At 42.8% G+C, this 25897-nt stretch overlaps 7 protein-coding genes across 7 annotated transcripts; 3 read left to right on the top strand and 4 right to left on the bottom strand.

Annotated features, from left to right (window-relative positions):
* Nucleotides 1–2477: 2477 nt before the first annotated feature.
* LY79DRAFT_620180 (glycosyl hydrolase family 3 N terminal domain-containing protein) lies at nucleotides 2478–5318 on the bottom strand. Its single transcript, XM_060562047.1, has 3 exons — nucleotides 4899–5318; nucleotides 3384–4841; nucleotides 2478–3325 (listed from the first exon to the last, which is right to left on the bottom strand). The coding sequence occupies exons 1-3, from the start codon at nucleotides 5017–5019 to the stop codon at nucleotides 2607–2609; spliced, it is 2298 nt and encodes a 765-aa protein (XP_060406939.1). The 5' UTR covers nucleotides 5020–5318; the 3' UTR covers nucleotides 2478–2606.
* Nucleotides 5319–6906: 1588 nt separating this feature from the next.
* Nucleotides 6907–8485, bottom strand: LY79DRAFT_654341 (GDSL-like Lipase/Acylhydrolase; the record flags this gene model as incomplete). The annotated part of the gene is made up of 2 exons (XM_060562643.1): nucleotides 6907–7636; nucleotides 8430–8485. 2 exons carry the CDS (start codon nucleotides 8483–8485, stop codon nucleotides 6982–6984), a joined length of 711 nt encoding a protein of 236 aa, XP_060406938.1. The 3' UTR covers nucleotides 6907–6981.
* A 1135-nt stretch (nucleotides 8486–9620) lies between these two features.
* Nucleotides 9621–15317, top strand: LY79DRAFT_573665 (P-loop containing nucleoside triphosphate hydrolase protein). The gene is made up of 18 exons (XM_060559494.1): nucleotides 9621–9898; nucleotides 9956–10484; nucleotides 10547–10770; nucleotides 10820–11099; nucleotides 11150–11383; nucleotides 11432–12117; nucleotides 12314–12476; nucleotides 12529–12771; nucleotides 12829–13027; nucleotides 13076–13147; nucleotides 13199–13249; nucleotides 13295–13359; nucleotides 13406–13590; nucleotides 13639–13946; nucleotides 14001–14126; nucleotides 14179–14259; nucleotides 14328–14508; nucleotides 14577–15317. Exons 1-18 carry the CDS (start codon nucleotides 9767–9769, stop codon nucleotides 15009–15011), a joined length of 4194 nt encoding a protein of 1397 aa, XP_060406937.1. The 5' UTR covers nucleotides 9621–9766; the 3' UTR covers nucleotides 15012–15317.
* Nucleotides 15318–17067: 1750 nt separating this feature from the next.
* On the top strand, nucleotides 17068–18170 carry LY79DRAFT_573658 (phosphatidylethanolamine-binding protein). The gene is made up of 2 exons (XM_060559493.1): nucleotides 17068–17288; nucleotides 17334–18170. The coding sequence occupies exons 1-2, from the start codon at nucleotides 17138–17140 to the stop codon at nucleotides 17936–17938; spliced, it is 756 nt and encodes a 251-aa protein (XP_060406936.1). The 5' UTR covers nucleotides 17068–17137; the 3' UTR covers nucleotides 17939–18170.
* A 3297-nt stretch (nucleotides 18171–21467) lies between these two features.
* Nucleotides 21468–22546, bottom strand: LY79DRAFT_530569 (uncharacterized protein; the record flags this gene model as incomplete). The annotated part of the gene is made up of 2 exons (XM_060556189.1): nucleotides 21468–22232; nucleotides 22304–22546. 2 exons carry the CDS (start codon nucleotides 22544–22546, stop codon nucleotides 21468–21470), a joined length of 1008 nt encoding a protein of 335 aa, XP_060406935.1.
* An 840-nt stretch (nucleotides 22547–23386) lies between these two features.
* On the bottom strand, nucleotides 23387–24103 carry LY79DRAFT_684436 (uncharacterized protein; the record flags this gene model as incomplete). The annotated part of the gene is made up of 1 exon (XM_060564628.1): nucleotides 23387–24103. A coding segment is annotated over one exon (717 nt), but the record flags the coding sequence as incomplete, so codon positions are not given.
* A 1133-nt stretch (nucleotides 24104–25236) lies between these two features.
* LY79DRAFT_675266 (Alpha/Beta hydrolase protein) lies at nucleotides 25237–25883 on the top strand (the record flags this gene model as incomplete). Its single annotated transcript, XM_060564427.1, has 4 exons — nucleotides 25237–25299; nucleotides 25366–25551; nucleotides 25604–25640; nucleotides 25702–25883. Coding segments are annotated over 4 exons (468 nt in total), but the record flags the coding sequence as incomplete, so codon positions are not given.
* Nucleotides 25884–25897: the final 14 nt, after the last annotated feature.

Genomic DNA, 25897 nt, shown 5'->3' with positions numbered 1-25897 from the left:
TATTAAATTCTTTTTTAAAAAAGTTAAGATATATATAAAATTACTTAGGATCTTAGCTTTCTTTTTACCTTACTATAACTATAGAGTATATAACGTTTAGCTCTTAATAGACAGCGTCCTTAAGAAGAGTTTTAGTTTATTCTAAGAAATAATTAAAGTCCTTAGCTTTTTCCTTATTTTCCCCCTTTAGAAAGTTAATATATTAGTCCTATTTTACCTAGTATTTATTATCTATATTATCTTTTACTAAAATAATTCTTTTTTTAGTTTTCTAAACTTTTAAAGTACACTAGTAATAAATATATATAGATTATTAATTTATACTTTTTACTATTATAGGCTAGACCTTAACTTTAATTTACTTATTTTCTTAAGAGTATATTCTTTCTTACTATATAACCCTAAAGTATTAAAGTATTATTAGCCTTTTATTACTTAGGTAATTAATTTTTCTAGTTATAAAACTTCTAAATTCTTTATAGTTACTACTTTAACTTACCTCTTAAGCACCTAAATATACTTAAGGATAACTTAAGGGATTTAGCCTAATATAGTGCTTAGGCTACTCTACACCTAGCTATTACTACTATTTCTAAGTATATATAGTATTAACTTAATAGCTTTTATTATATAAGATAAAAAATAAATAAAGAAAATTAGAATTATAATAGTACTAGTAAAAAGAAATAATAATTAAAACATAGGTCCTATATTATTTAGAAGCTAATTTTTAACCTAGCTATTACTAGCCTTTTACTAAGGGGTTAGTACCTTTTTAATATTATATTTATCTAGCCCTGCTAGGTAAAACGCTTACTAAACTATATTAGGAATAATATTCCTTTAACCTACTAGGTCTACCTAGGACTTTAAGGTAATTACCTATTGTCCTATAATATTATAAAAGGTTTAGTAGCTAGTTATTAGTAATAAGTATACTTTAACTATTTTTACTTTATATATAATTATCTTATAGCCTTTAATATCTTTAATAAAGTTAAGGTCTTTAAGGTATTCTCTAAAGTTATATAATAATCTCTTAATAATAGTAATTATCTTATTAGTCTAGTAGGTGCCTTTTTCTTATTAGAGGGTATTAAATATACGTTAAGTAATTAATAGGTATTTACTATAGTTAACCTATACTCTATAGTTAATAAAGAAGTTATATAGACCTATTAAAACCTTTAGGTTAATAGCTTTAAAGTTACTAATAAGCTAGTTAGTAAAGTCTTCTTATATATAGTAAAGTAATTTACTACTAAGGTAGTTATTATACTTAGATTTACTAAAGTAAAATATAATAATAGTATTAAGCATAAAAGACTATTACTTCTTTATAAAGTTAGTTAGTAACCTTATAATATAATTTTTCTTTTATTAGTATAAAAGAATATACTATATAAAAGTAAAAAGTATAGTAATAATGTTATTTATTACTACTATTTTCTTTACTATATTAAGTAATATATTATATTTATTATAAATCTTTTTTTTTATTACTTTATAAGTAAAAGTATAGTAACTTATAAGCTTTACTTACTTATAAGCTTATCTTATTTACTTATCTTAGCTTAGGTCTTTTACTTATAGGTGTAGTATTATTTACTATTATCCTCTGTTAGCCTAATAACCTCTTAAATATAGGTGTTTCTTTTAGTAGACTAGAAGGTATATATATTTATTAGAAAGATTACTACTAGTAGTATAAATAGTTAGACAAAAATATACTCTTATAAGTAAATAACTTAAAAAAAAATAATAGGCTATTATATTAGCTACTTATTAATATTATTAGTTAGTAAAAAAAAGAAAAATAATAAGCTATTATATTAGTAACTTATTAATACTATTAGTTAATAAAAAAAGTATATATATAAGAAAAAGAAGTTAGTAAGCTAAAAAGCTTATAATAAATAGGATATAGTAAATAATTACTAGTTAACTATAAGTATATAAAGTAAAAGGTTTTTTATAGTTAAAAGTACTTCTCTAAAGGTAATAAAGCTTATATAATAGACATAAATTAATAAGGTTTCTACTAGTTAAAGAGACTAGTTATAGATTTATTAATTAACCTATTATAATAAGTAATTAGTATAATATTATAGTAAAAGTATTTATAGAGGCGTTTTTTAGTCCTTGCTTACTCTAGGTATATAAATAATTAACTAATAATAATTACCTCTTCTTATAGTCTTTACTAATCTATAGTTTAAATAGTAAAGTTAACTTATATAGTTAATAGTAAAGTTAACTACTAATTAGTGTTAGTAACACTAAGGGATAAGTTAATATAGTTAACTATATATATTAGTAGTAATTAATAAATAATAGAGGATAACTATTATTCTTTATTATATATAAAGAAAAGAAGGATAATTATTATAGGTTAATTAGTTAAATAACTAACTTATTACCTATAAATCCTTAGAGAATCTATGGCTAAATATCTAAGGATTTACTAGCAATAAGTCATTGGGGTTAACCTGATAACTCTGATATTTATCTGCGATGGTCAACATCGCAACATAATCATTACTTAAACCCTTAAAGAGTTGTATCCCTCCTTCTCCCTTCTCTCTTATGTTTCTATTTTTAAAAGATCAGTTAATCTCAAGACTTCCTTCAAGAGATAGATCTCTGCTTGATGATCCAGCCCAGAAGGTGTAGGTGCCTCTTCGCAGGCGCCACTGTTGTGCTTCAACATCCCAGACACTAAGATCTCGTCGAGTCAACTCAAATGCTACGCGGCCAGTCTGCCCGGTATTTAAAAACAGGCGCTGAAAGCCACGAAGCTGTCTGACGGGAGTGTCGTCACATGGAACGCCAATATAGAGTTGAGCAACTTCCGCTCCGTCCACGCCACCTGTATTCGTGATGGAGACTTCAGCGACGGCGATAGCCTCCCACAGAGATGGATGACCACCCTGCACAATGGCAATATTCGGGTCAGGATACTCCGAGGTGTCGGCATTGAATGTCCAGCCCACTGATAAATCAGTAAGGTTAAAGGTGGTATAGGAAAGACCATAACCGAATTCATATCGAGGAGTAATGTTCTGCGCATCGAAGTAACGGTAGTCGATGTAAAGTCCTTCAGTAAAATCGCTGTCTGGAAAGAACTCATCCGAAGCACTAGAGTTCAATTGGCTGCCGTAGTCCGATTCGCGCTTTGCCACCGTGTATGGCAACTTTCCGGAAGGGTTCACGTCGCCCCAAAGAACATCAACAAGACTGTGGCCACTCTCTTGACCAGGAAGCCCAGCGAAAAGGACCGCAGTGACGTTAGGATGCTCAATCCACGCGTCAACGGTGCGTATTCCTAGCTGCTGTTAGTGTCGAATACACAATGCGGATCCGGTTATCGGCAGTACACCTACCTGCAGAGTGAATAATTACCACTGTGTTTGAGCACATCGCGGCGACGTTTTGGACGAGGTTATCGCTAAACTCATCTGTCAAGCTCAACCGGTCGAAGCTTTCGGAAGCGTAGGCGTTGATAAAAACAAGACATGCTTCACTGTTGACATAAGGTGTAGAGGGGTTCTCGGAGTAAAAGTCCCATCGAAGAATTCCTCGGTCCTTGGAGATCCTCTCTTGAATCGCCTGGAAGGGGGAAACCACATAGGGAGGAGTGCTTCCACCAGACCCACCTCCGGTGACGAGAGTTCCATTGAATGTTTCCCAGCCGAAGTTGACTTCATAGCCGCCGCCATACCGAGTAGGATTCTGCCAAGGTGTTGCCTTGACAGTTGCATCGTATCCGTAGATCGAGAGGAACTTGGGGCGTTTGAAAGGAAGGGCGCCGTTGACGTTCTTGACAAGGACAGTGCCAGCCGCTCCAATCTGGCGGATCAAAGCCGCGTGGTCATCTTGAACATCGACAGCGAGGGCTTTCTGTAGGTTCGAATGAACAGAAGCCTGAGGAAATGCGTGCTGCTGATGAAGAAAATGATAACTCGCCAGAATTCTTGTTGCCATATCGGAAATCCGACTTTCGCTGACTGAACCGTTGTTTACTGCTTCGATGAGCTTGTCTCCCCAAAACCCAGCGTCAGGCATGACCAAATCAAGGCCGGCATTGGCCGATGCAACACCGCTCGTCTGGCCTTTCCAGTCGCTGACCACGAACCCTTCGAATCCAAGTTCCGTCTTTAGAATGCCGTTGAGAAGCTTGGAGTTTTGGCACCCATATGAGTGATTGGCTCTCTGATACGAGCATAGGACGGCGGCGGCACCCTCCTTGAGTGAATCCATGAACGGCCAAGCGTATAGTTCATGAATTGCGCGATCGCCAGCATTCGAACTGATGGATTCTCCCAGATCCGAGGCAAGACGACGGTATTCCTGCTCATTTAAGAGCCAGTGCTTGGGGGTTGCTATAACCCCAGCGTCCTGAATACCGCGTGTAATAGCACCCATGCCGACGCCCGCCAGGTATGGATCGGAAGAAAGGCCTTCCCAGTTTCGACCGCCGCGAGCAACCCTGCCAAGAGGACCGGCAACAGGAGCCAGGGCTACATTGATTCCTTTGCCGTAGTACTCATCGCCAAGTGCCTTGCCGTACTTGTAAAGAAGAGCCTTATCAAACGTAGCAGCGACATGGATTCCTGCCGGGAAGGCAGAGACGAATTCTTGTCCGCGGATACCATCGGGCGCGTCGGCAAAGCAAAGGGCTGGGATACCTAGTCGAGTCACTTCACCAGAGTTACCAACACAGGTTCCGTTCCATCCCCGAGTAATGTTGGCATTCTCTTCGACAGTCATCTGAGACACTAGTGCTCTCGCATGGCGATATGCGGCGGCCCATCCCGCATCGCTGGAGCCATTGCCAATTGCTGCTTGGAAATCAGTCCCCGAGGTTCATGTCTGATATCATGGAACAAGAAGCATACGAGATGGGTAAACTGGTGGACTACGCCCGTAATAGGGTACCTCGGATGGAGCGGAGCCATTTGTTTTCGCCGACACCACAACGCTAGCAAGCGCGATATTGAGGATTGATTTCGTCTTCATTGTGGTACAGGCCTTGTGCCGCAGAGATGTCCGTAAATTGTGTCAAGGCCCACTGAAGCGGCCTTGTGAACTTCCTGACGAATAACGGCCAATATGAGGGACGAGCAGGTACCGCTTCTTATGAGATCATCGGACAACACAATTCAGTGGGATTTCACATTGCCAGCAAAGCAGAGTCCGAGATAGGCCCCGATTAATCGGCCATGTCATGTGTCCAGCACGCAGCAGGGATAAAGCAGGCAAGTTATTGGGTTCATTGACTCAACACCGGCCCGGGAATAAGAGTTATTAGCAACATCGCGGAAGGCCCTTTATCAGGCAATCACGACATTAGTAGTTAAGATTGCTTTGCAATTGACCACAAGCCAATTGTCATTGTGGAAGAAGACCTCCTGTGGGGTCAATGGCGTAATGCAAGGATGATAATGCCCCGCACTCTCCGCACCGGATACTTCCCGTTGCTATGTAAAACAAGGTTGGGTGTGTGGGCTTTGGGGTTTGTTTCTCCGGGGAATTCTCGTCTCCATTGAATTTGCTCTATTGAATTTGCTTACCGAATTCGCTCTATGAAGTGGGTGAATCTACCGAAATGGCGCGATGCCTAGTTACACCTCATTGTTCGGGGCTGTTCCGTCGGGAACGAATTGAGAACCCTACCAAGATGGTGCCCAGGGTTCAACGGATACGATATCGGAACCATACTTATTACCAGGTTGTCACCATGGCCCTCAATACTACGTCAGGGCTTGGCTTACGTATTACTTTACAATCGATATTCCTTTTCTCCCTCTCCTGTGTGCATGTGTGTGTGTGATACTGGCTTATCCAGATCCATACATAAGCACCATATGTCTGCGCATGCAATTTCATCTTACTAGGTAAATGAGCATGTCTTTATAAATTGGCTTCTTACCTCGGGATGAACTTATTGTCAATTCTTATCTTGCTATTTTCTTTTCAGAGTTTCATTTCAATCTTCCAAGGTTCATCCTAACTCCTGCTAGCTTATTGCTGAGGCCATTATCAGTTGAAAATTCACAGCGTGTGTCTAACGGTAATTAAACTGCTTTCATGATTATGAGATGATGTTGCAGCCAAACGCTTCTTGTGAGAGCAAAACGGCACGTATGAAGCCGGAACGGATGCACATAAGTACAGCACTACAAACCTCGGTCACAAAACCTGATGTGGCCTTGTCAGCAAAGCCCGTGAAACATCAGAGGAAGGCATTGACTTCATTTGAAGGAAGATTCATTTTGGGCCGAGTGAACATCCTGCATATTTAAAATACCATCCGGCAAAACTGGAAAACCAATCTTAGCCCCAGCACCTAATCTTGTACAAGGTGCATGAAAACAAGGCTTCTTGTGCCAAGTCGCGTGCCACTCACCTCGATGTGCCACCATTCGTCTGTGTAATATTATGGTGTTAGGAGACAGCAGCTTTTTAAGTTAATTTGTTCCCTCGATTATACATGCAAATTTCCAACGGTGAATAGCCGCTCGCAAGTTGATGTAACTAAACCCCTTATGTCCTCCTAGGCGCGGAGCACATGCTTAGATGCAAAGGGAAAAAATGCACACTAGGAGGGGAATGAAGTCCCTCCGATATTCTGATTGATGATTTCGCTTAATCTCACATATAACAAAATGAGTTTTGGGCAGCTTTTCAGACTCCCAGAGCGTCATCAAGGGCTTCTTCCATGCATACCTAGAAGAAATGCTACTTTACGTGAAGACATATTATGCCGACATGACTACCCGGGGGTGTTATTCGCTGTCGAGCGGAACTGTGCAGAAGAGGCTAGGCATCAATTCCAGACTGTCAATAGCCACTGTTCATTGCAAAATTAGCATGCACGAATGTCCAGTTGTTAAGGAGTTTTGTGTAGTGTATTGTATCTCTTCCGCGATGCTCTGAATTCATGAATCTAACTTAATCGACGATTTTCAGCCAGCATCTTTAATTAGGTGCTGTGATGAAACCCTTGGAAACCACTTCCTGAATCCCGGTGGCCCACACATTTGCCATCTTAACATAGCCGCCGTCATTCGGGTGTCGTGTATCATTAAGATCGTTTAGACCCGGAGCAGCGGGGCTTCGCATGTCTACAAGCGCGAACTTGGCGCCAGACTGTTGGAATTGTGTCGCTACGGCGGCGTATTGCGCGTTAATGTCGACCCGGCAAGCGTCTTGCGCAGCAATCTTGTTGGCAAGTATCGATGTGAGTATCACAGTCGATCCTGGACTTTGCGCATAGATATTGTTTATCATGGCGGTGACATTCGCGCCTGCGTCGGGTACTGTGCCGCCTTTGTTGCAATTATTGGTGCCAGCATCGACGAGTACGAGGTTCGGTTGGAGCAGAGGCACAGCTTTTTCTGCCGCAGCAGCGATTTGGTTGATCTTGAATCCTGGAGTCGCCTCGACTGCGTTGTCGGTGAAGTCTCCGTTTGCTTTTGTCCCGACATATGTGACATTCATGCCTTGGGAGACGAGCAGGTCTTGGAGATCTTTGCGGTAGCTGTCGCCGGTTGTTGAACCTACCCCAAACGTCACTGAGGCGCCCAGGGACATAATGCGCAATGGTACTGCTGATGCTGGCGCCTGCGCCTGCCTAGGTGCAATCGACAATGCTAGCACGCTAGCTGAGCCCATGCTGATGACTAGTGGAAGCCGCATAATGGATAGAGTCGCGCGGGCCGATACGGATCGATGATTGAAGTGCAAATGAGACGGACGGATTTGAAGAAAGATGAGTAATCTTGTCGTCAGCCAAGGTCTTCGTAACGAGCGCCGAGTTTAGCAGTTTATAAAGGGTGTAAAGTCGAGGTTCGGGTAATGATGCCGGCTGAGCTAACTTCTGATACTGGCTCGGAACCTAAACCAGTTTCATTTCCATGCTGACTTGTAACAAGACAGCGGTCTGCTTGCGGTGTGCCCGCGATCCCTTGAACATAGGTATACGACGGCCTCAAACAGAAGCCTGCTATATATGACCATCAGATATTGATGATCGGCCCAGGGTTACCGACTCCTTGGGTAGTGCAGATGACACTGAAAACTCGGCGTCGACGTCGTTATTGCTCATTCGCCGTAACATTCCAGTGAGTATACAGCGGCACCTGGCGTATTTCTTAGCACACTTAAAACGGCATTTGAACAACACAGCTATTGTTTTGTGTAAAATACGGGGTTTGTGCCTGGATTTCTGCAAAGACCAAGCTCGCTATGGATGATCGAGACTTCAGGGGAAACCTCGCCTCCTGTAACGACGACTGTCAGTCAGGAGACGGTGGGTCTACACCCTCATCCAGGGGTAGGCTTGCTCCGCACGAGTAAACCAATCATTGACACTGCTTTGCGCTAACAGTAATAGGCAAGGCTGATGCCAGAAAGAGCTAGCGTACGGCATAAAGTCAGGCTTAGATTTCAATAGATCCACTTCATAAGTCAACTTACACATAAATCAAAGCGGATAATGGATTTGCTTAGTGTATACAGTATTGTTAATCGTCCCTGGTCTAGTAATTGTTGAAGTACGCATATACGGCGATAATCCTTAATCAATTGAGTGCATGGGTTGTGTGTATCTCTATGGCTGGCTTGCCCCTGTGATATCTGTCGCCTTAGGCAAAATGCACGAGCCATTGGATTTCCCTCATTTGGGTGGGGAAATCGATCCCAGAAATGTTGCCGACATTTGCCCAGCGGTATGTATTGCCTAACCTATACGCGTAGATGCGCTTGTAAGGCACCTAACCTAAACCCAAGTGTACTGTTCTCTTGCCTTTAGGGGAAAGCAAGCGTGTTGTACCCTTGAGTGTCTGTTTTCCTTATATTTTTATGAATGAAGCAAACAGGACATGTAGAAGCTTCTCCTATGTGGCGTTATGTCTCCAGAAGTTATAGTATATCTCGCCTGTACATCCTTCTAGCACGTACATGAGCGACCCTACGAGCGAAACACCTGAAATTAGTACCTTTTTACTGAATCCTGTCAACCCTGCAGAGGGTGCTTGCTTGCGGAGGTGGGAATCTACCCAGGGCGATTCCTCTCAAGGTCGCACAGGTATAGAACATACTCAAACACAGCTGGGGAAGACTGTTTGCTTCGTCGCCGCGCGAATGAAGAGATCGATCAGTGGCCGTTACGCAGTTGATGTTGGACACATCTTGCCCGCTAGCGCATGGGTCCCAACACCGGGCCAAGCCACAGTTTTGCAGCTCTGGACTAAAATGACAGGGTCAATGTCTTGGTAGACTTCAGTGATTGGATAGACCTGAGTAGTGCCTCCACAATTGTATCTCGCGGTCTACCATCCAAGACCCTTTTAGGCACTGGCGGCTGGTAGGCATTCGACCAGTACACGCTCGCCGTCTCGGTTGTCATGTCTGAAAAGGAAGGTGGGCGGAGATTCGACATGATCTGTTGCGCTGTGCCGCAGCGAAACACAGGTGAGTGTTGCAATAGTCAACCAGCCCCCGGCCCAGGTATGAGGCGCTCCCCTGTCTTACACCGTAAAACCTCGTATTGAAGGTTACAGTATATCATAGCCCCTGTAGCACTTGGTTGGTCCCCAAGATTTCTCAACCAACATCAAAGATGATAAATGGAATATTGGTCCCACGGAGTTTAAGTTGAATGTTCTAACAACGAGTTCAGAATTCGCCACAATGTGGAGTCCCTTCCAAATTGCTTTTTATTTTGAACTGATAGCCAACAAAACTACTCGCCTGTATCACCATGAGTGTCCAGCTTCACACTCTCTCCACTATCCCTTCGGCTCTCTTTTTGCTGTTGCTTCCGTTTCGCCTATCAAAGCTTCGCACAGAGAAGATCAAGGTGATCCCGGGGCACCGTGGTCTCGTCAAGTTGGTATGTTTGGCACATGAAATATTGTTCAATGTTCTCAATTACTGACTGATGAGGTAGGTGATTGCAATCCTACTTGCGGTGGCACAAGCAATATTCTTAACTTTTACGTCACCTGCGGCTAACCGCTTTGACGGCGCCCTTCTGCCTGCTATCCTTTCCTTCGTGGCGTCCATCGGTCTTTGCCTGTTGGTGTGTCTGGAGCATGGTCGATCTATTAAACCCTCAGATCTTGCAACCCTATATCTACTGTTTTCTTCATCTTGCGATGCTGCTAGACTCGGGGCGATTATCCAGCACAACGGTGATTCTTTTCATTTCTGGCTGTCCGTGGTAAATGTATGCCTCGAGCTTTTGCTCCTCGTCATCGAATGTCAGGGCAAGCAAGATATCCTACGGACTCCGCGAGAACAACATTCACCTGAAGAACTAGCTGGCATACTGAACAGGATATTCTTTTGGTGGATTAACTCGATTCTATGGAAGGGGTATCGCAATGTCCTCATTGGTGACAATCTTCCACCAATTGATAGTAAACTCTCATCGCGAGCACTGCGCCAGCAAGCCCAACAAGCTTGGGATCTAAGAGGTATCGTCCCCAAACCAATGTCGTAAATGTAGAAGTGCCAAAAAAACTCTAACAGGACACAGACAAGCCGGAACAGAAGATGACTTTGCCCAAAGTCTTGGTCCAAAGCATGTTGCTTCAATTCCTTGCGCCAATCATCCCTCGTCTTGTCCTCATCGCGTTCCGTTATGCTCAACCAGTCCTCATCAGCATTGCAATCCGTTTTATGAATAACGTGCCAGATGCGATCTTTGGCTCAGCACGCTCTGTGGTCTTCTTGTCAATTGTTGTCTATGCTGGCCTAGCAGTAAGATATGACGAGACTAGGTACGTCCTATGCTAATTTGCCTGCCTAGATATCTAGGACTGTTTATGCACACAGTCTCAATCGACTGAAGACCATGATAAGAGGCGCTGTTGTTGGCTTGATTTATACAAAGGCTCTTTCTCAACGAGGCACTGGCTATGATGATGGAATAGCTGTGGCCCTGATGAGCACAGATGCGGTCAATGTTGGACAGAGCGCGGAAATGTTCCATGAAACATGGGCACACATCATCGAGGTTATTCTAGGCACAGTAATGTTGGCTAGACAAGTTGGATGGGTTTGTCTAATTCCCATAACCCTTATTTTTTGTGAGTCTTCATCCTTCGACCTGGGAGAAAAACACTCATCAGATCGGTAGTCTGCACTCGAATGACCAGATACCTGGCAAAGAACCTCCAGAGCATGCAGAAAAACTGGAATGTGGCCACCCAGGCACGCCTTTCAACAATAACGTCACTCATAACGTCGATGAAAGGTTTGAAAATGTTGGGTTTCACGCCCTACGCTGAGACTCTGGTAAACAATCTGCGACGTGAGGAGCTAGATATGGCCAAGAAAGTGCGGTGGATGATGGTTGCCCATAATGCAAGCGGTACGTGATTTGAATCCACGTTAGATCTGTGTTTAATTTGTTTCTTAGCCAACGCCCTCGGGATATTTTCACCCGCCATTACCTTGGTTCTTTTTGTTCTTCTAGCCAAGTGGAACGGCTTGACACTCGACACAGAGACCGCATTTACAACAACTGCCCTTCTAGGCTTAGTAACTCACCCCGCCAACATGATCATGTCAATTGTTCCACAAGCAATGGGCTCTCTGGCTGCTTTCGAACGAATCAAACACTACCTAGCACAGCCTTCTCTAGATGACGAGAGAGGGCTGTTAAGAAGAAGTTCTGAGGTTCAGAGCATGGACACACCATCGATCTGCGTCAGGGATGTCACTATACAAGCTGAATCATCGGTGGATCCGATCATCAGAAATGCCAATGTTCTGATCCAAAGCGGGTCCATAGTTATGTGTTCTGGGCCAGTTGCGAGCGGCAAAACGGCCTTCATCAAAGCCCTTCTAAGCGAACTTCCCGTTGTGAGTGGTACCATCTCAGTGTCCTCAAAGCGTATAGGTTACTGTGAACAATCGCCATGGTTACGGAACGGCACTCTTCGAGAAGCTATATGCGGCTTCATGCCATTCGAACGAAATTGGTACGAGGAGGTGGTTCGTCTCTGTTGTTTGAACGACGACATATCAGCGCTTCCCAACGGTGACAACACACTCATAGGAAGCCGAGGACTAAATCTCTCTGGAGGACAACGACAACGTGTTGTAAGTTTACTACAGTTCTTTGTATCACAGTCTTTGCTTCAATATGGTCTCGTAATTCCGTTTTCATTTCCACAAAACTCTCATGTATTTCCAAAATCGCTGCTCGTGGACCTTTAGTGCCTGGTCCTGCATTTCTGCCTGATATTCTCCGTTACAGAGAGAGTCGCTTTATGTCGTTTAACTCACGCTAGTTTAGGCCCTCGCCCGTGCTGTATACACGCGGTATGATATTATGCTCCTGGACAATCCATTTAGTGCACTCGACAAGAAGACAGGAAGCCACGTCATTGAAAATCTCCTTGGACCTAAGGGTCATTTTAAGAAAGCGGGTACAACTGTATTTCTCACAGCCCACTCTGGTGAGCTTAGAGTACTTTTATTCAAAGCGGCATAGATACTAAGTGTGGGAAGCCACGTACTTTCACTTAGCAGATTGGCTGGTTCTTCTTCGAGATGCGACAATCACCTATCAGGGCACATGGGAGGCTTTGAAGAGAACCCAAGAAGACATTTCTATGTTCTATGTCGATAACAAGTTGTGTCAAAACTACGAAGAAGAACCTGACAGAGAAAGCAAGGTCCAAAGCCAGGCCCTAAAAGTATCAGAAAATATTTCTGATCTCAGCAGAGCGACGGGTGACATATCGCTCTATGGTAGGGTATCAAGTTCATACTAGAATTGCTAGACACTGACTGACCTTAGTCTGTTAGGTTATTATCTCCATGCCGCTGGTCTACGGAACTTCTCTATTTTGCTAACCTGTACATCTCTGTATTCGCTCTTTATCACGCTCCCTCAGTACTGGTTGCAAAAGTGGACTGCAGCGCCCCCTACACAGACTATGTTTTATATTGGAGGTTATCTCATTCTCTCACTATTAGCATGGGTATTCACCAATGGGTCCATGTGGTAAGTAATTCAATTGCATGAAGACTGCGTTTACTAAATCTGATCAAGGTCAACCCACATTCTCCTTGCACCAACCTCAGGGGACACACTGCACCGCCGCCTCCTCTCCACAATCATTCAGTGCGTATATACTAAAAGCTCTGTATATGTTCTTATACTTACAAATATGAGGGCTCCGCTATCTTATTTCTTTGTCACCGACACTGGTGCGATTTTGAACCGGTTAGTATTCGCACGAAACAAGACTTCCGGGCTAAGTTTCAATAGGTTCAGTCAAGACATACAGCTAGTTGATAGGCAATTGGCGCCGGCCATCTTGTCGATGGCAAATCGTAAGACTGACTGAACATCATATGATCCCGTCACTAACACAACCAGAGGTTTTCAAACTCTCAGTGCAGATAGGGCTACTTTACAGTACTCAGAAGTTCATGACTCTAACTTTACCTTTATGCACGGTGGCTGTATATCTTGTGCAAAAGGCATATCTCCGTACCTCCCGCCAATTACGATTACTTGACCTTGAGTCACAGTCGGCCGTATACTCTAGTTTTCTTGAAGCGGTTTGTCACGTTACACAGCATTCTCTGTTCCGGTCTGACGATAAACAGGTTGAGGGTGTCGTCACTATTCGGGCGTTTGGCTGGCAAAAAGAAGTCCAGCAAGCTAACATTGAAAGCCTCGATGTGTCTCAACAACCATCCTACATTCTGTTTTGCCTTCAGCAATGGCTTAGTATTGTTCTTGATTTGATTGTTGGAGCAGTTGCAACTGGTATTATTGTCCTTGCTGTCACGCTTAAGGGGACAACAACTGCAGGACAGATCGGTATGGCCTTGAATATTGTACTAGTTGCAAACAACACTCTTTTTAGTCTTGTGACATCATGGACAAACTTGGAGATATCACTGGGTGCTATGTAAGTATGATCCATTTGTCTTCCTTTTTCTGTATAATACTAACCACTTTGCAGATCTCGCATTAGAAAACTGGAAACTGAGACGCCAAAAGAGGACGGATTGTCTGAAAACTACATCCCTGACGAAACCTGGCCATCACTAGGAAACATCCAAATTAATAACGTCGCCGTTGGATATAAGTAGGGAAACTTCTCCACTTTCCATGTCAAAAAGCTGATTTTTCATATTTAGTTCAGAATCATTGGTACTCAAAGACTTCACAATGAACATAGTGGCAGGCCAGCAAGTTCTCGTTTGCGGTCGCACAGGCAGGTAAGTCAATTGGTACTAAGAAAATTCACTTCCTGGGCCACCGTTGACATACTCTGGCCAAAATATAGTGGAAAGAGCACTTTTCTCCTAACTCTTTTACGCCTTTTGGACACAACTTGCGGAGTTATCAAGGTCGATGGCGTAGATTTGAGTCTTGTTCCACGATCTCTGGTTCGAAAACAATGCTTTATTACAATCGCACAAGACCCTTGTATCATAGGACAGGCCAGTCTTCGATTCAACCTAGATGTAAGAAAACCATGTCTAACAATGCATAACAACTACTCAGAAGGGACAACTGACTTTCATTCTTCTAGCCGTCGGGTACCTTGCCTGACGACACCGTTGTCGAAGCCCTTAACAAAACATCCTTATGGATGCATTTCGTCTCTGGAACAGCTATACCCCATCTCGCACAAGCACAGCCGGTTCTAGGCAAACCTATCTGTTCATTGCCGCAAATGTCAAGTGGGCAGTCGCAGCTTTTCGCCTTGGCTCGAGCACTTTTGCAGCTTCAACATCTGAAGAAGGAGCACAGTGTATGCGGAAGAACAAGTCCGGGTCGCATTATGCCAATCCTTTTGCTCGATGAAGCCACATCCTCTGTAGACGCCGAGACTGAATCCAAAATGCATAGCATAATACGCAGCGAGTTCACAGATAATGGCCATACAGTAGTAATGATCGCTCACAAGGTGGTTGAGGTCACTGAAAGCTTTCGCGAGGGTCAGGATGTTGTTGTGTCATTATAGGAGGGGAAAATCAATAAAATAGGCATAGCTAAGCTCGCTCTAGGGTTTGGATCAGTCGTGGATCAATGTTAGAATCTTGGCGGAACATTACGGATGTTTATAGAAATGGTTCACCTTGGGTCGTTGCAAATACGCTAAATATTACATGTTTGTATACATAAACTGGACACAGCAGGCGCAAACTGTATCAGCAATATTATAGGCTAGTGGTTGTTCCAGCAATTAGCTTGATAATTGTAGTACTGTGGCTAGGCATGAGTTCGTTGCGGAAGATCACATAGCACTTGTGGCAGATGAGGCATGGCCCTTTGCGAATTTGTGGCTGGCTAGAAATGCAGTCTCGCGTTCACAAGACATGGGCGGCGTTATTACACAAACCATTTCTCTTGCTATTAGACGCCGGCATAGTGTGCAAGGAAGAGGGTTCTGAATGCTACATACCCACGATGGCAGGAATAACTGGGTATTCTCGCAGGATTTCTATAACCTTGACGTCCTTCGCACTTATTGACCAAAGAAGATAGATACGAAATTAAAAGAAATGACAGAAAGCCTCTCCAAGTTGAAGAGGGGAAGGAGTTCAAACACGTATATATCATAGAATCCCGAAAGCTGAAGTTACCATTATTACCGCTTTCAATGCACGGAAATCTGCATTCTAACCACAAGAACAAATTTACTTCAGTTTCCAGTCCCGCTGCATCCAGCTCTCCGCCCTCTAGGCCTCTGATACTTCCTTCACCTCTCTTCATGGGGATAATGCACCTCGAATGGGTGACCTCTCCCAAATTTTCAATGAGCTCAGCCAAATGTAATTTTATGATTTCTTGGCCATTAACCCCTTGGATACGCAGCAAATCCGTTTCCGTCTCGATCTGACATCTCTAAGTCATAATAACGTCTATGCCCGCTAGGGAGGTACCGATGGGTAGGACCTACTAGACCAAGCATTATGAGAATTCCATGTCGTTGGATTTCTTTCCTACGCGGGACAGAAGTTTCTTTGCAGCGTTTTCAGTAAGTGCAGAATATCGGCATACAAGCTCATGATGTATAATATCATCATCCGATCTACTACATTACGTATCATGGTTAACAACTGGGGTGATGGCACTGCATATGCCGCGGCTGCTATGTTACTAGTTTGCTGAACAAGTGCTTCAACTGTTACGGCTTGTCGACTGCCAATCATCACATTCCTCAATTGGCGATTAAGAATATCGGAACAGCTGATATGATCACTACGCTTAATCATAGATGGTTGATATCGTTACGGCGTTTAAAGCGGTTGCTATAGTATGATGTGATGAACCGCAGCGTCCTGACATATATGAAGAGAAGTAGTTGATTTTCCTAAGTCTAAGTACGAGAGAAAACTCGCCTAGAAATACTCTTCCTAATGTGGGTCTTATCAGTTAGAGGCGCCACTCCGTGGCGTCTCTGACTGGAACTAGCCACACGAAGCTGTCCCAGCTTCACGACATATGACTAGATTTAGGCATCAGCTGTTCGCTTATAGTAGAATCAATCGCTAGGCCAGGACTACATACGTCTTTAGATATACCAGCTTATCTATGCTTTTAGCAAGAAAAATCTATCAAGAGCCTTTGTGTAAAAGATCGCTCCTAATATAACTGGAAGGTGGCGTGTTTATGCTGTCGGGTAAGTGGTATTGCCCATATACGAAACTAATTATAAAATAAATCTCATAATGGCTAGCCACATATCGGTGTTCCATCTGATAGTCAGTGGGACGAATGGCGAAGGGACATTTGCATTGGGTGATCTCCAAGCCCAGGTGTTCCATGTTTCATAGATATCGCTTAGATGAGGTCTCGGTGACCAGATAATAGATGAAGTTCCCCATTTTATCTTGAGGCGCTCCGCTTCGTTTGAGTGGGGTTGTGCCACGCCCTGGTGGCGTGGAAAGCGTTTGAGCTTTATCCCTGTCGACTGGATCTGTGTTTCACTAGGCCATCTGCTAGATATAAGACGAAGACTTGTCTTCAAGATGAGCATATAGATTTGACACCATGGACTACTGATTTGCTCTCTTTCCGTTTTTTCCTACTTTTATCATAGGCTTTTGTGCTGTTCTACGTAAAATCCTGCCTAACCCCGTCCTTATGCATTACCACACAATCGTCTTCTGCTTGGGTAGCGCCCTAACCGCTTGGGCTGCGACTCCCTCAGGATTCAAACCCACCTCAAAAGTCAATCTGGTCGTTGCTTATGGGGGCCAGTCGGCTCTCAATGGTGTAGATCTGCAAAAAAGCCGTGAGTAGTCCAATGTAGTCGAGAATCCCATTCTAATTTCTCCAGTAACACAATCGGAACCTACATTTGGCACGACCGAGCCCCTAACCGGAAAAAGCTACGCCATCATGATGGTTGATATTGATATCCCCACCAACAACCCTCCAGCTACTGGCACTTTCCTGCACTGGGCGCAGGCAGACCTCACCCCTGTTGCCAAAGCCACCACAGTTCAGTTGAACGACGGCAAGCAAACCATTCATACACTAAAAGCCAACGGAGGTGCTATCGCGCCATACAAGGGGCCTGCACCACCGGCAAAAGTTCCCCTGTCACATCGCTATATCCAGCTTCTCGTCGATACTAGCAACATTACGGCGGCCGGGACCGCGGCGTTACAGACGCTCTCAAACCGCCAGGGAGTGCAGATCAATGACGTGCTAACCAAGGCTGGGCTAGCAAACCAGGTGGTTGCTGGTAACTTCTTCACAGTCACCAACCCTGGACCTGCGGCGGATGCCAAAAAAGGCAACACCACCACTGCCCCTACTGGTGGCGTAACAAAACCATCCTCCGTTCCGCCTAGTCTCTCTCATGGAGAAAAATCAACCTGGTTCTCCCCCGCGATGCTGTTGGTCAGCGCCTTGGGCGTTTTCGCTGGCTGGCTTTGACCAAGGAGTGGATGGACTCGGGTAGACTGAGACAGGTATTGAGCAAGGACACTGAGAACGTCTGGGAACTAAACATGACTTACCACGCGTGCCCGATATTATCTGCAATCACAAATTTGGGAAAAGGGGCAGCTGAACAGGGATTGATGTGCTAGCAGGCTCAGGGGCTAGTAAGAGAGTGGTTCGACTGTGTTTTATAGCGATGAGTGGGGCAAATAAACAAATGATACACAAACATCCGTATGGCAGGTCACATTATCTAGCTGGCTGAGTAGATTGCTGGACAGCTAATTATTCTGGGCAGGTTTTAGACAAGACTGATATGAGGATTGAATTGTGTTGTTTATCTCTACTTTGCCTCCTTTTGTTTTATTATCCTTGGAGTTTCTACACTGTCCGAACAAGCCTCATCAAATGAGAATCTTTAATGTAGGTGCATGGTGTTATATAGTTTCAGGCCATCGTAATACAAGCCTAGTTTCATCTGATTGCCGAGTATGTATCCCCCTGTTTCACGAAGGCAACAGCTCCGAGAGGCACAGACAGCCGAAGTGAAACCACACACCGAAACGAACTACACCTAGGTATTCTTTTCTGCAATTTATAATGTAAATGCTTCCATTGATTTTTCCCGGCCTAGCTTGCAGCAAAGGGCCATGGCCGCCTCTTACTGTGAAAAAACCATTTGTACTTGTCCTAGCTGGTAAGAGGTAGAAACTGATACGGTATGAAGCGAATAAGCACTGTTAATCGCTTGTGTAACAGTTTTTAGGGTAAGACTGCTGATTTCTAAGTCTATTCGGTGTATATCGTTAGTGAATCTGACTTAAGTGGTTCTTCAGTACACAAAGGTCATCTGTCGTGAAGCTGAAATAGCTTTATGTGGGTTGTGGCCGCTACAAATGTGGCGTATCACACGCACAGACCACTTGGAATAGATATTTCTACCCATCCTGCGGTTCATACATAGTTTGGTGTCGTGATATAAGCCGTAATTGCGCAGTGGCAATTACAGATCCGCTTTTGTCATCACAGTTATGAGCCTGCTTTACCCCGGACCTCTGTTTGCCTTAACGGCATGCGCATGTGCTATATCAGAGACCCCCACAATTTCGAGGGGCCCAGGTTCGAGCACTGCTCAGGGCAGTTGAAAACACTACCTATACTCTGGCGAGATGTACCCAATTAGAAGGTATTAAGAAGAGTGTTCTATATTACCAGCCTTCTGACAGATATGTCGTAAACCTGGGGGGGTGTGTCGTGATATAAGCCGTAATTGCGCAGTGGCAATTACGGATCCGCTTTTGTTATCACATTTGGCAATAGGACAACCACTTCACACTTAAACAAATAGCTGCTGTAGTTTACTAAGTTAACTTACCTACTTTTCAGTACCCTCTACATTTCAGTATACTAAAAATGCTGCCTAGCTACCCTATTAATAGCTATATCTATAACTTTAAACTACTACTACTTTTTTTAACCTTTATTAAATTACTTTATTTTTTTAGGATACCTTCTTTATATATTAATAGTTTAGTATACTAAAGATAAGATTAATTAAGTAATTAACACTATTAAAAATAGCTATAGTGTTATCTAGGTAGCTTTTATCTATAGTATTCTATAAATAACCCTCTAGTATTAACTAAGAGGTACTTAACTAAGGAAAGTAGTATTTAAAGACCTCTAGAGGCTTTTAACTAGCCAGAAGGCTAGCCTAGCTAGTTAGGTAACTACCTAGGTAGACCTTAGGCACTTACTAACCTATTAATAACTAAAGGACTTTACTTATTATATCCTCTAAGCTATAGAGGATACTTAACCTTTAGGTAAAAGGTAGGTAGATAGCTTTATTTAAAAGAACTTATTTATTAAGGTCTAGAGAAGTTAATCTATTAATTTAAGGTATATTAATAAGGTATTTACTAAAGTTATTAAGGACTAGTTTAAATATTTTACTATACCTTATATTTAAGCTATTAAACTAGCTAATAAATATAATATAAATAAGACTAGTATCTTTAAGAGTAAAAGTAATAATAAGCTAGTACTAAGTAAAGCTTTAATAAAAGTAGTAAAGAAAAAATAGCCTAGATTATAAGCCTAAGTATTTATTATTAAGTATATATTTACTAAAAGTATTACTATTTATCCTTTAGTTATATATAAAGGTAAAATAGTCTAGTAGTAGTAGTTTTTTCTAGATCTAGGCCTATATAATAAATAAAAGTTTATAGTAATAAAGAATAAATAAACTACTAATATTACTACTATTAAATAGCTATAGAGAGTCTTTTTTCTTTAGACTAAGCCTTTTTAGCTTAACTAGGCTAAACTCTTTATTTTAGATAAGTATAAAAGCTATATAATAATAGATTTTATATAGTTATACTATACTAATAATATTTATCTTTTATTTTTACTACTATATACCTCTTATATCCTTTAGCTACTTAACTAGTTAGTTTTTAGCCTTATTAAGGTAGTATATTAGAAGAAGCTTAAATATCTTAGTTAATAAATTAACTTTACTATTATAAGTAAAAAGAACTTCTTTTCTTACTATTAAAAGGCTTACCTAGCTAGTCTAACTATTAGTAATATTAAGAGTAGCTAGAAATATACTAGGTTATAGCTTATTAGTACTATAAAGCTACTTATAAATAGGCTACTAGTCTAAAAAGTAATATTATTAATAATAATACTATTAATACTACTTAAAGTAACTACTAGAAATACCTATATAGCCTAAGATACTTATAATATAGAGGGCTAAGTATTAGCCTTATCTATAGTAAAGTAGTCTATACTAAAAAAAGTAAAAAACCTTAGGGACTAACTATAGCTCTTTAGCTAGCTAAAATAAAGTATTACTATATAACACTAACTATTTAAAAAGGTTAAAAAAGGCTTCTAAGAATAGTCCTATATACTAGCTACTACTTAGTAAAAAATTAGCCTTCTAGAAGCCTAAGTTACTAATAGTATACCTAGAAAACAGAAGGCTATTTATATAGATCCTAATATAAAGTTTATAATAATTAAAGAGGTATAGTAATTATAGTAGGAGGCTAATAAAGTTAAAAGTAATATAGATAAATCTAGTGTATTTAAATTACCTAGTAAAGCTAAAAGCTATATTATTATAGTATTAAGAGGTTATTAATAGTTAATTAAATAAAGTAGTGTTAGTTATAATAGCTTTATTTTTAGTATACTAAAATATAGGGGGTACTAAAAAGTAGGTGGGTTGACTTATATAATCTCAAAATGACTAGTGTTAAATATTACTATTTGATCTCTGAATAGGTCCATCCTATCTATGTTGCGCTAGTTACAAAAAGAGCCCGTGGAAAGCCTAAACAGTTGACTACAAGTCAGGTTGAAGTATAGAAGTTTTTAAAAGTGTGTTAGAGATAGTGACGGTTGCGAATATTACGTTAGGTACCTTAATAGTGATATGACCTAACAGGGTACTTAGCGTAGCTATGGTTTAGTAAGTGACCTAAAGACAAAGAAATTACGTCTATTGACAGAAATGGAAATTTAATACATATATAAATATAGACAAACATACGAGGAAAGAAACAGAGCAAATTGAGACTGAAACCCATTTAAATCGTGATATAGAAACAAACCGCGTATCTGTCGGCACAGAAGTAACAGGAATCTTTGAACACCTTATCGTGCGTTCCATCATGAGCCATAGCACAATGGGTAATACGCCTCCTGGTGTGGGAACAACTATCAAATCCTTGCATTGCACCCTTGGGTCCAGATCACCTATTTTCGAGATGACGTCGAACCCTAAGTCGATGACCAATTTAACACTGGGACCTAGCATGGTTGACTTGATAATTCCCCCTTTGTTGAGCTCCGTAATTAGAACCGTACTGTGCTTGCCATTTATCTTTGTTTCTTCCCATTTCGAGGGCGTCTCGACATGCGAGTGTTGACGCTTGATTTCAGCTTGAAACTCTGGCGTAATTATGTTGGTGCCCCCAAGGATGATGATGTTGAGGTCAAGCATCCATAGCTTGTGATATGCAGTAAGCAGGCGCATTACTCCATCGACAGCAATATTGGTGCGTTTGCTTTCTGCATACTCCTCGATGTGCTTCGCTCTTTTGATGCTGTACATCACTTCGTCCTGGCAAAGATGCTCTGGTATAGGTCGCTGAACCAAGATGCCGTGCGTGCAGTGGTCTGTGTTGAGTTTGTGAATCTGTTCGAGGACCTCATTGATTGATGCACTAGGCAGAAGTTTGTGAGGTATGTAACCGATTCCAGCCTGCAAATTGGTAAGCCAGTAGTCCAATGCGTGCTGCTGTTGGCGGTAGATTCAGTCTTGGGGTTCATTACCTTGGCTGCCACTTCAGCTTTAATCTGGAGATATTCTTGGGCATCATCACCTGTGTCAAAATATACGACAGCTAGCATAGGCTTAGGGCCATTTGGGCATCTGCTGTTTCTGAGGCACCACCTCTCCAAACTTTCCACTATGGGATTCCCTCTAAGAAAACATGCTTGGTTGAAGTTAGAGGTGGTGAGTTGGGTTTCGTTTTTTTCGTCGAATAGTGCCGTACTAAACTTCTCGGAGAACATCTTGTAATGAAACAGAAAAGTAAAAGGAAGAAATGATGAAGCAGAAATAGCAGTTTGATATCGGGGCCTTGGAATGTCAGGCTTTAAATATGCATAATGTTTTCGATTTTGCAATTGGCACGTCAACATGCAAACGGATGTTAAGCGGTATTTTCTAGAGGGGAGAGTCTAATTAATGTCTCAACAAGGCTGCGCACAGCAGAGTGAACGATCGATTCGAAATAGGAACAGTAGTGGCATGCTTGTCGCTAAGACATAGCCGGACTTAGACTAGGAAGTACAAAACAGGCATCGGTACATCCATCTGAACAAAAGTTTCTATTATAAGAGATGCTGGCGTTAGAGTGAGGAAATCATTGATAGGGCTGCTAGATGGATAAGTAGGAATAGTGTTGTAACAACACTTGGTTCTGACTTAATGGTGATAAGGGTGCTTTTGAATCCTTTCCTAATCACTGATAGCGTCCTATGAGCGGCCCACCCCCACAGCCCTGATAGACTCCTGATATTCTTCCTGCTAAGTTACAGCCGTAAGAGCGTTATGCTGCAATGTGTTGACTATTATTGTTGCTTTACATTTCACCCTTGTGAGTTATAATAAAGGAACACCAGCTACGATCAGACTTAGAGATACTGATCATGGTGTAATAAGTAGCTCATGCAGGGTGGCATAGAACAACTGGGTTTAAGTTGTTTAAAGAGGGCGAAGCTGATGAGGTGAAAACTGCTGGTTATATACATATGATACCAAAGTTATCAGAAGGGTGTAAAGTCAACAAGGAGCAAAATGCTGCTTATGCACATAAAAGTATGTGACAGAGCTCCTACTGTCAGGCCATTTTAACCAAACAGAGCAAGGGTTTCTCTATGTCCTCCGTTGGCGCTGACCGAGGCACCATTCACCCATCTCCCCTCCTCGCTCGCCAGAAATCCGACGATGTACGCAATGTCATCCATGTTTCCAACCCGGTTAGCCGCCGTACTCATAGCGATTTGCGTGTCGAGGAATCCTGGGATGAGCCCGTTGACCATGGCTAATGCGTCCGTCTCTGTAGGCCCCACGGCCACGCTGTTGAAGGTGATTCCTGTGGCAGCGGAGAATGTGTTGGCAAACGACCTCGTGAAGCTGTCAAGTGCAGCTTTTGTGGCACCGTAGGTTATCATTGGATCAGAGTTGCCTAACTTGCTGGCGAGGCTGGAGATGTTGATGACACGTCCTCCGAAGCTTTCTGCCTGAACAGCTCTGACATCTGAGGCTCTGCTGATGTCTGAGAGAGCAGCGTTGTTGACGAGGATGTCGATCTTGGTTACATCGAGGCCGCTAAGAGCGTCCTTGACAATTTTAGGCCTGCTTGTAGGATCCGTAATATCCGCCTGAATAGCGATCGCATTAACTCCGAGCTCGCGGCATTTCGCCAATGTTTTCTCTGCCTCGGTTTCGTTGACAAGGTACGTGATGGCAAGATTACTCATGCCCTTGCGTGCAAAGTGTATAGCGATTCTGCTTCCAATTCCACGCGACCCGCCGGTAATAGTTGCGGTCTTCTCCTTCAGTGAACACGTCTCCGATGACTAGGTTGGGTTAGACATTTTGCAACGGATGATTTTTCTAGAAATAAGAGCAGCTTGATCTTTGGCTGCAGGAAAGCGTGATGTGAGATTGGTCAATTAATAAAAGGCAACTTTATGACTACAGCTCACATTATATACCCTCATGATCGTTAACATAAGAAATGATCGAAAAATCGAATGCTGATATCATGCATTCATGAGTTTGTAAGCTCCGACCGAATATTGTGAATTTCGTCCGAGCCATGTAAGCTACACAATTGCAGATTCCAACCCTGCAGTGATACAACGCCCGAAAATAATATATAGCCTTTTCCGCTGTCCGATAAGAGATTAGATCGAGCAAAATTTCTTAAAACGGTTCATGAATCAACACTTAGACACTCGTCTACCTTCTAGAGCAGTTAGAGCAGCGCTTTTGGCTTTCCTAATCTCCCTAAAGAGGGTCTTAAGTCCTCATAGTGCACAGGTTGGGAGTAGTACCCAATACAGCAATCTACTGGTTAAATAGTACCCAAGGTCCATATAGCGGAGTTTGTGTTCCTTATCACTTTGACTTACTAAAATCGCTGACAAATCGGCCGAACTAGCGGAGGAGGCAGGGTTCTGTTAAGACTCTCAACGGCACCATCCAACGTACAAAGTGCAACGGGTCAGATGTAAATGTTTACTATTCCACCCCGTACGCTCTGCCGCCTGTTGGTGACCTGCGTCTCCCTCCTCCCCAGTTCTTCAACGGGTCCTGGAATGGGACGCTGAATGCCACGACTCCCACCGTCTCATGTATCCAGTTCAACCAGGAGTTTGGAGAATCGAACGAGCAGACTGAAGACTGGCAAGTCACTTCTCTCTTATCAATGACACCATTTAATTTCATTGGCCTGACTATCATGAAGTTTGTACCTCGACGTCTGGACCCCTCCCAACGCCGCGCCTAATGCTTCTCTGCCAATCAAGGTTTGGATATATGGCGGCAGCAATGAAGCCGGAGGTGTCTCAGATCCGACGTACAATGGCTATTTCGCTGCCGAAGACTCAATTATCGTCTCCATGAACTACCGTATGGGACCCTTGGGTTTCCTCGCTCTCACCAACTTGGAGTTGTCTGGAAACCAGGCATTATGGACCAGCTGCTTGCATTGCGCGGGGTCCGAGAGAACATCGCCGCCTTTGGATGTGACCTGGTAAGTTTAATCCCGTTCTCAAATTCCCAAGTGGGACGAGTCTAATTTGACGGTCCTTAAACACAGAAAAAGGTGATGCTATTCGGCCAATCCGCAGGTGCCCAACATACCTTCTTCATTGCCACGCGCCCTGATGCCCCATCGCTGATCAAGGCCGCGGCTATGGAGTCCGGCGCGGGACGAGACTATCCGACGATCGACAAGGTGCAGTTCTGGCAGAAATCCTTCATGGATGGCCTGAATTGCACCGATGTAAGCTCTACACTCCTACGCTTTGGTTTCATGTACTAACCCCTTCCCACAGCTCGCTTGCGCTCGTAATGAACGCCTGGGGCCCTTTGGTCGACGGATCGTTCGTCCCAGAGCAGCCCGCTCAGGCTGGCTTGAAGGTACCATCCATAGTCGGCTCAAACATAGAGGACGCGTCGCTGTTCATTTTCGGCGCCGCCGCCCCGCTTATCAATCAGACCTACTCCGTCTCTAACTTTTCGTCCCTTGTGGCGCCTGTGTTCGCCGCCATGGTCGACGTCTACACTGCCTTTGCCTTCACCTGCCCGACCTATCGTGCCCTGCTCGGCAGCGTCGTCAACAATGTCCC

This window comes from Colletotrichum navitas, assembly GCF_030913465.1.
Source record: "Colletotrichum navitas strain CBS 125086 chromosome Unknown LY79scaffold_214, whole genome shotgun sequence".
NCBI classification, from domain to species: Eukaryota; Fungi; Ascomycota; class Sordariomycetes; order Glomerellales; family Glomerellaceae; genus Colletotrichum; species Colletotrichum navitas.
Note: the sequence above shows the minus strand (reverse complement) of the source record. Positions and strands in the feature narration are given on the sequence as shown.

What these genes read in the sequence shown, in the direction of transcription:
- LY79DRAFT_620180 (XM_060562047.1), bottom strand. Translation starts at nt 5,019, where the DNA reads ATGAAGACGAAATCAATCCTCAATATCGCGCTTGCTAGCGTTGTGGTG. An exon ending in TCCACCAGTTTACCCATCTC is followed by an intron (nt 4,842 to 4,898) that starts GTATGCTTCTTG and finishes ATTTCCAAGCAG; the next exon opens with CAATTGGCAATGGCTCCAGC. An exon ending in GGTAATTATTCACTCTGCAG is followed by an intron (nt 3,326 to 3,383) that starts GTAGGTGTACTG and finishes AACAGCAGCTAG; the next exon opens with GAATACGCACCGTTGACGCG.
- LY79DRAFT_573665 (XM_060559494.1), top strand. Translation starts at nt 9,767, where the DNA reads ATGAGTGTCCAGCTTCACACTCTCTCCACTATCCCTTCGGCTCTCTTT. An exon ending in ACAAGCTTGGGATCTAAGAG is followed by an intron (nt 10,485 to 10,546) that starts GTATCGTCCCCA and finishes AACAGGACACAG; the next exon opens with ACAAGCCGGAACAGAAGATG. An exon ending in ATTTCTCACAGCCCACTCTG is followed by an intron (nt 12,477 to 12,528) that starts GTGAGCTTAGAG and finishes AAGTGTGGGAAG; the next exon opens with CCACGTACTTTCACTTAGCA.
- LY79DRAFT_573658 (XM_060559493.1), top strand. Translation starts at nt 17,138, where the DNA reads ATGCATTACCACACAATCGTCTTCTGCTTGGGTAGCGCCCTAACCGCT. An exon ending in TGTAGATCTGCAAAAAAGCC is followed by an intron (nt 17,289 to 17,333) that starts GTGAGTAGTCCA and finishes TAATTTCTCCAG; the next exon opens with TAACACAATCGGAACCTACA.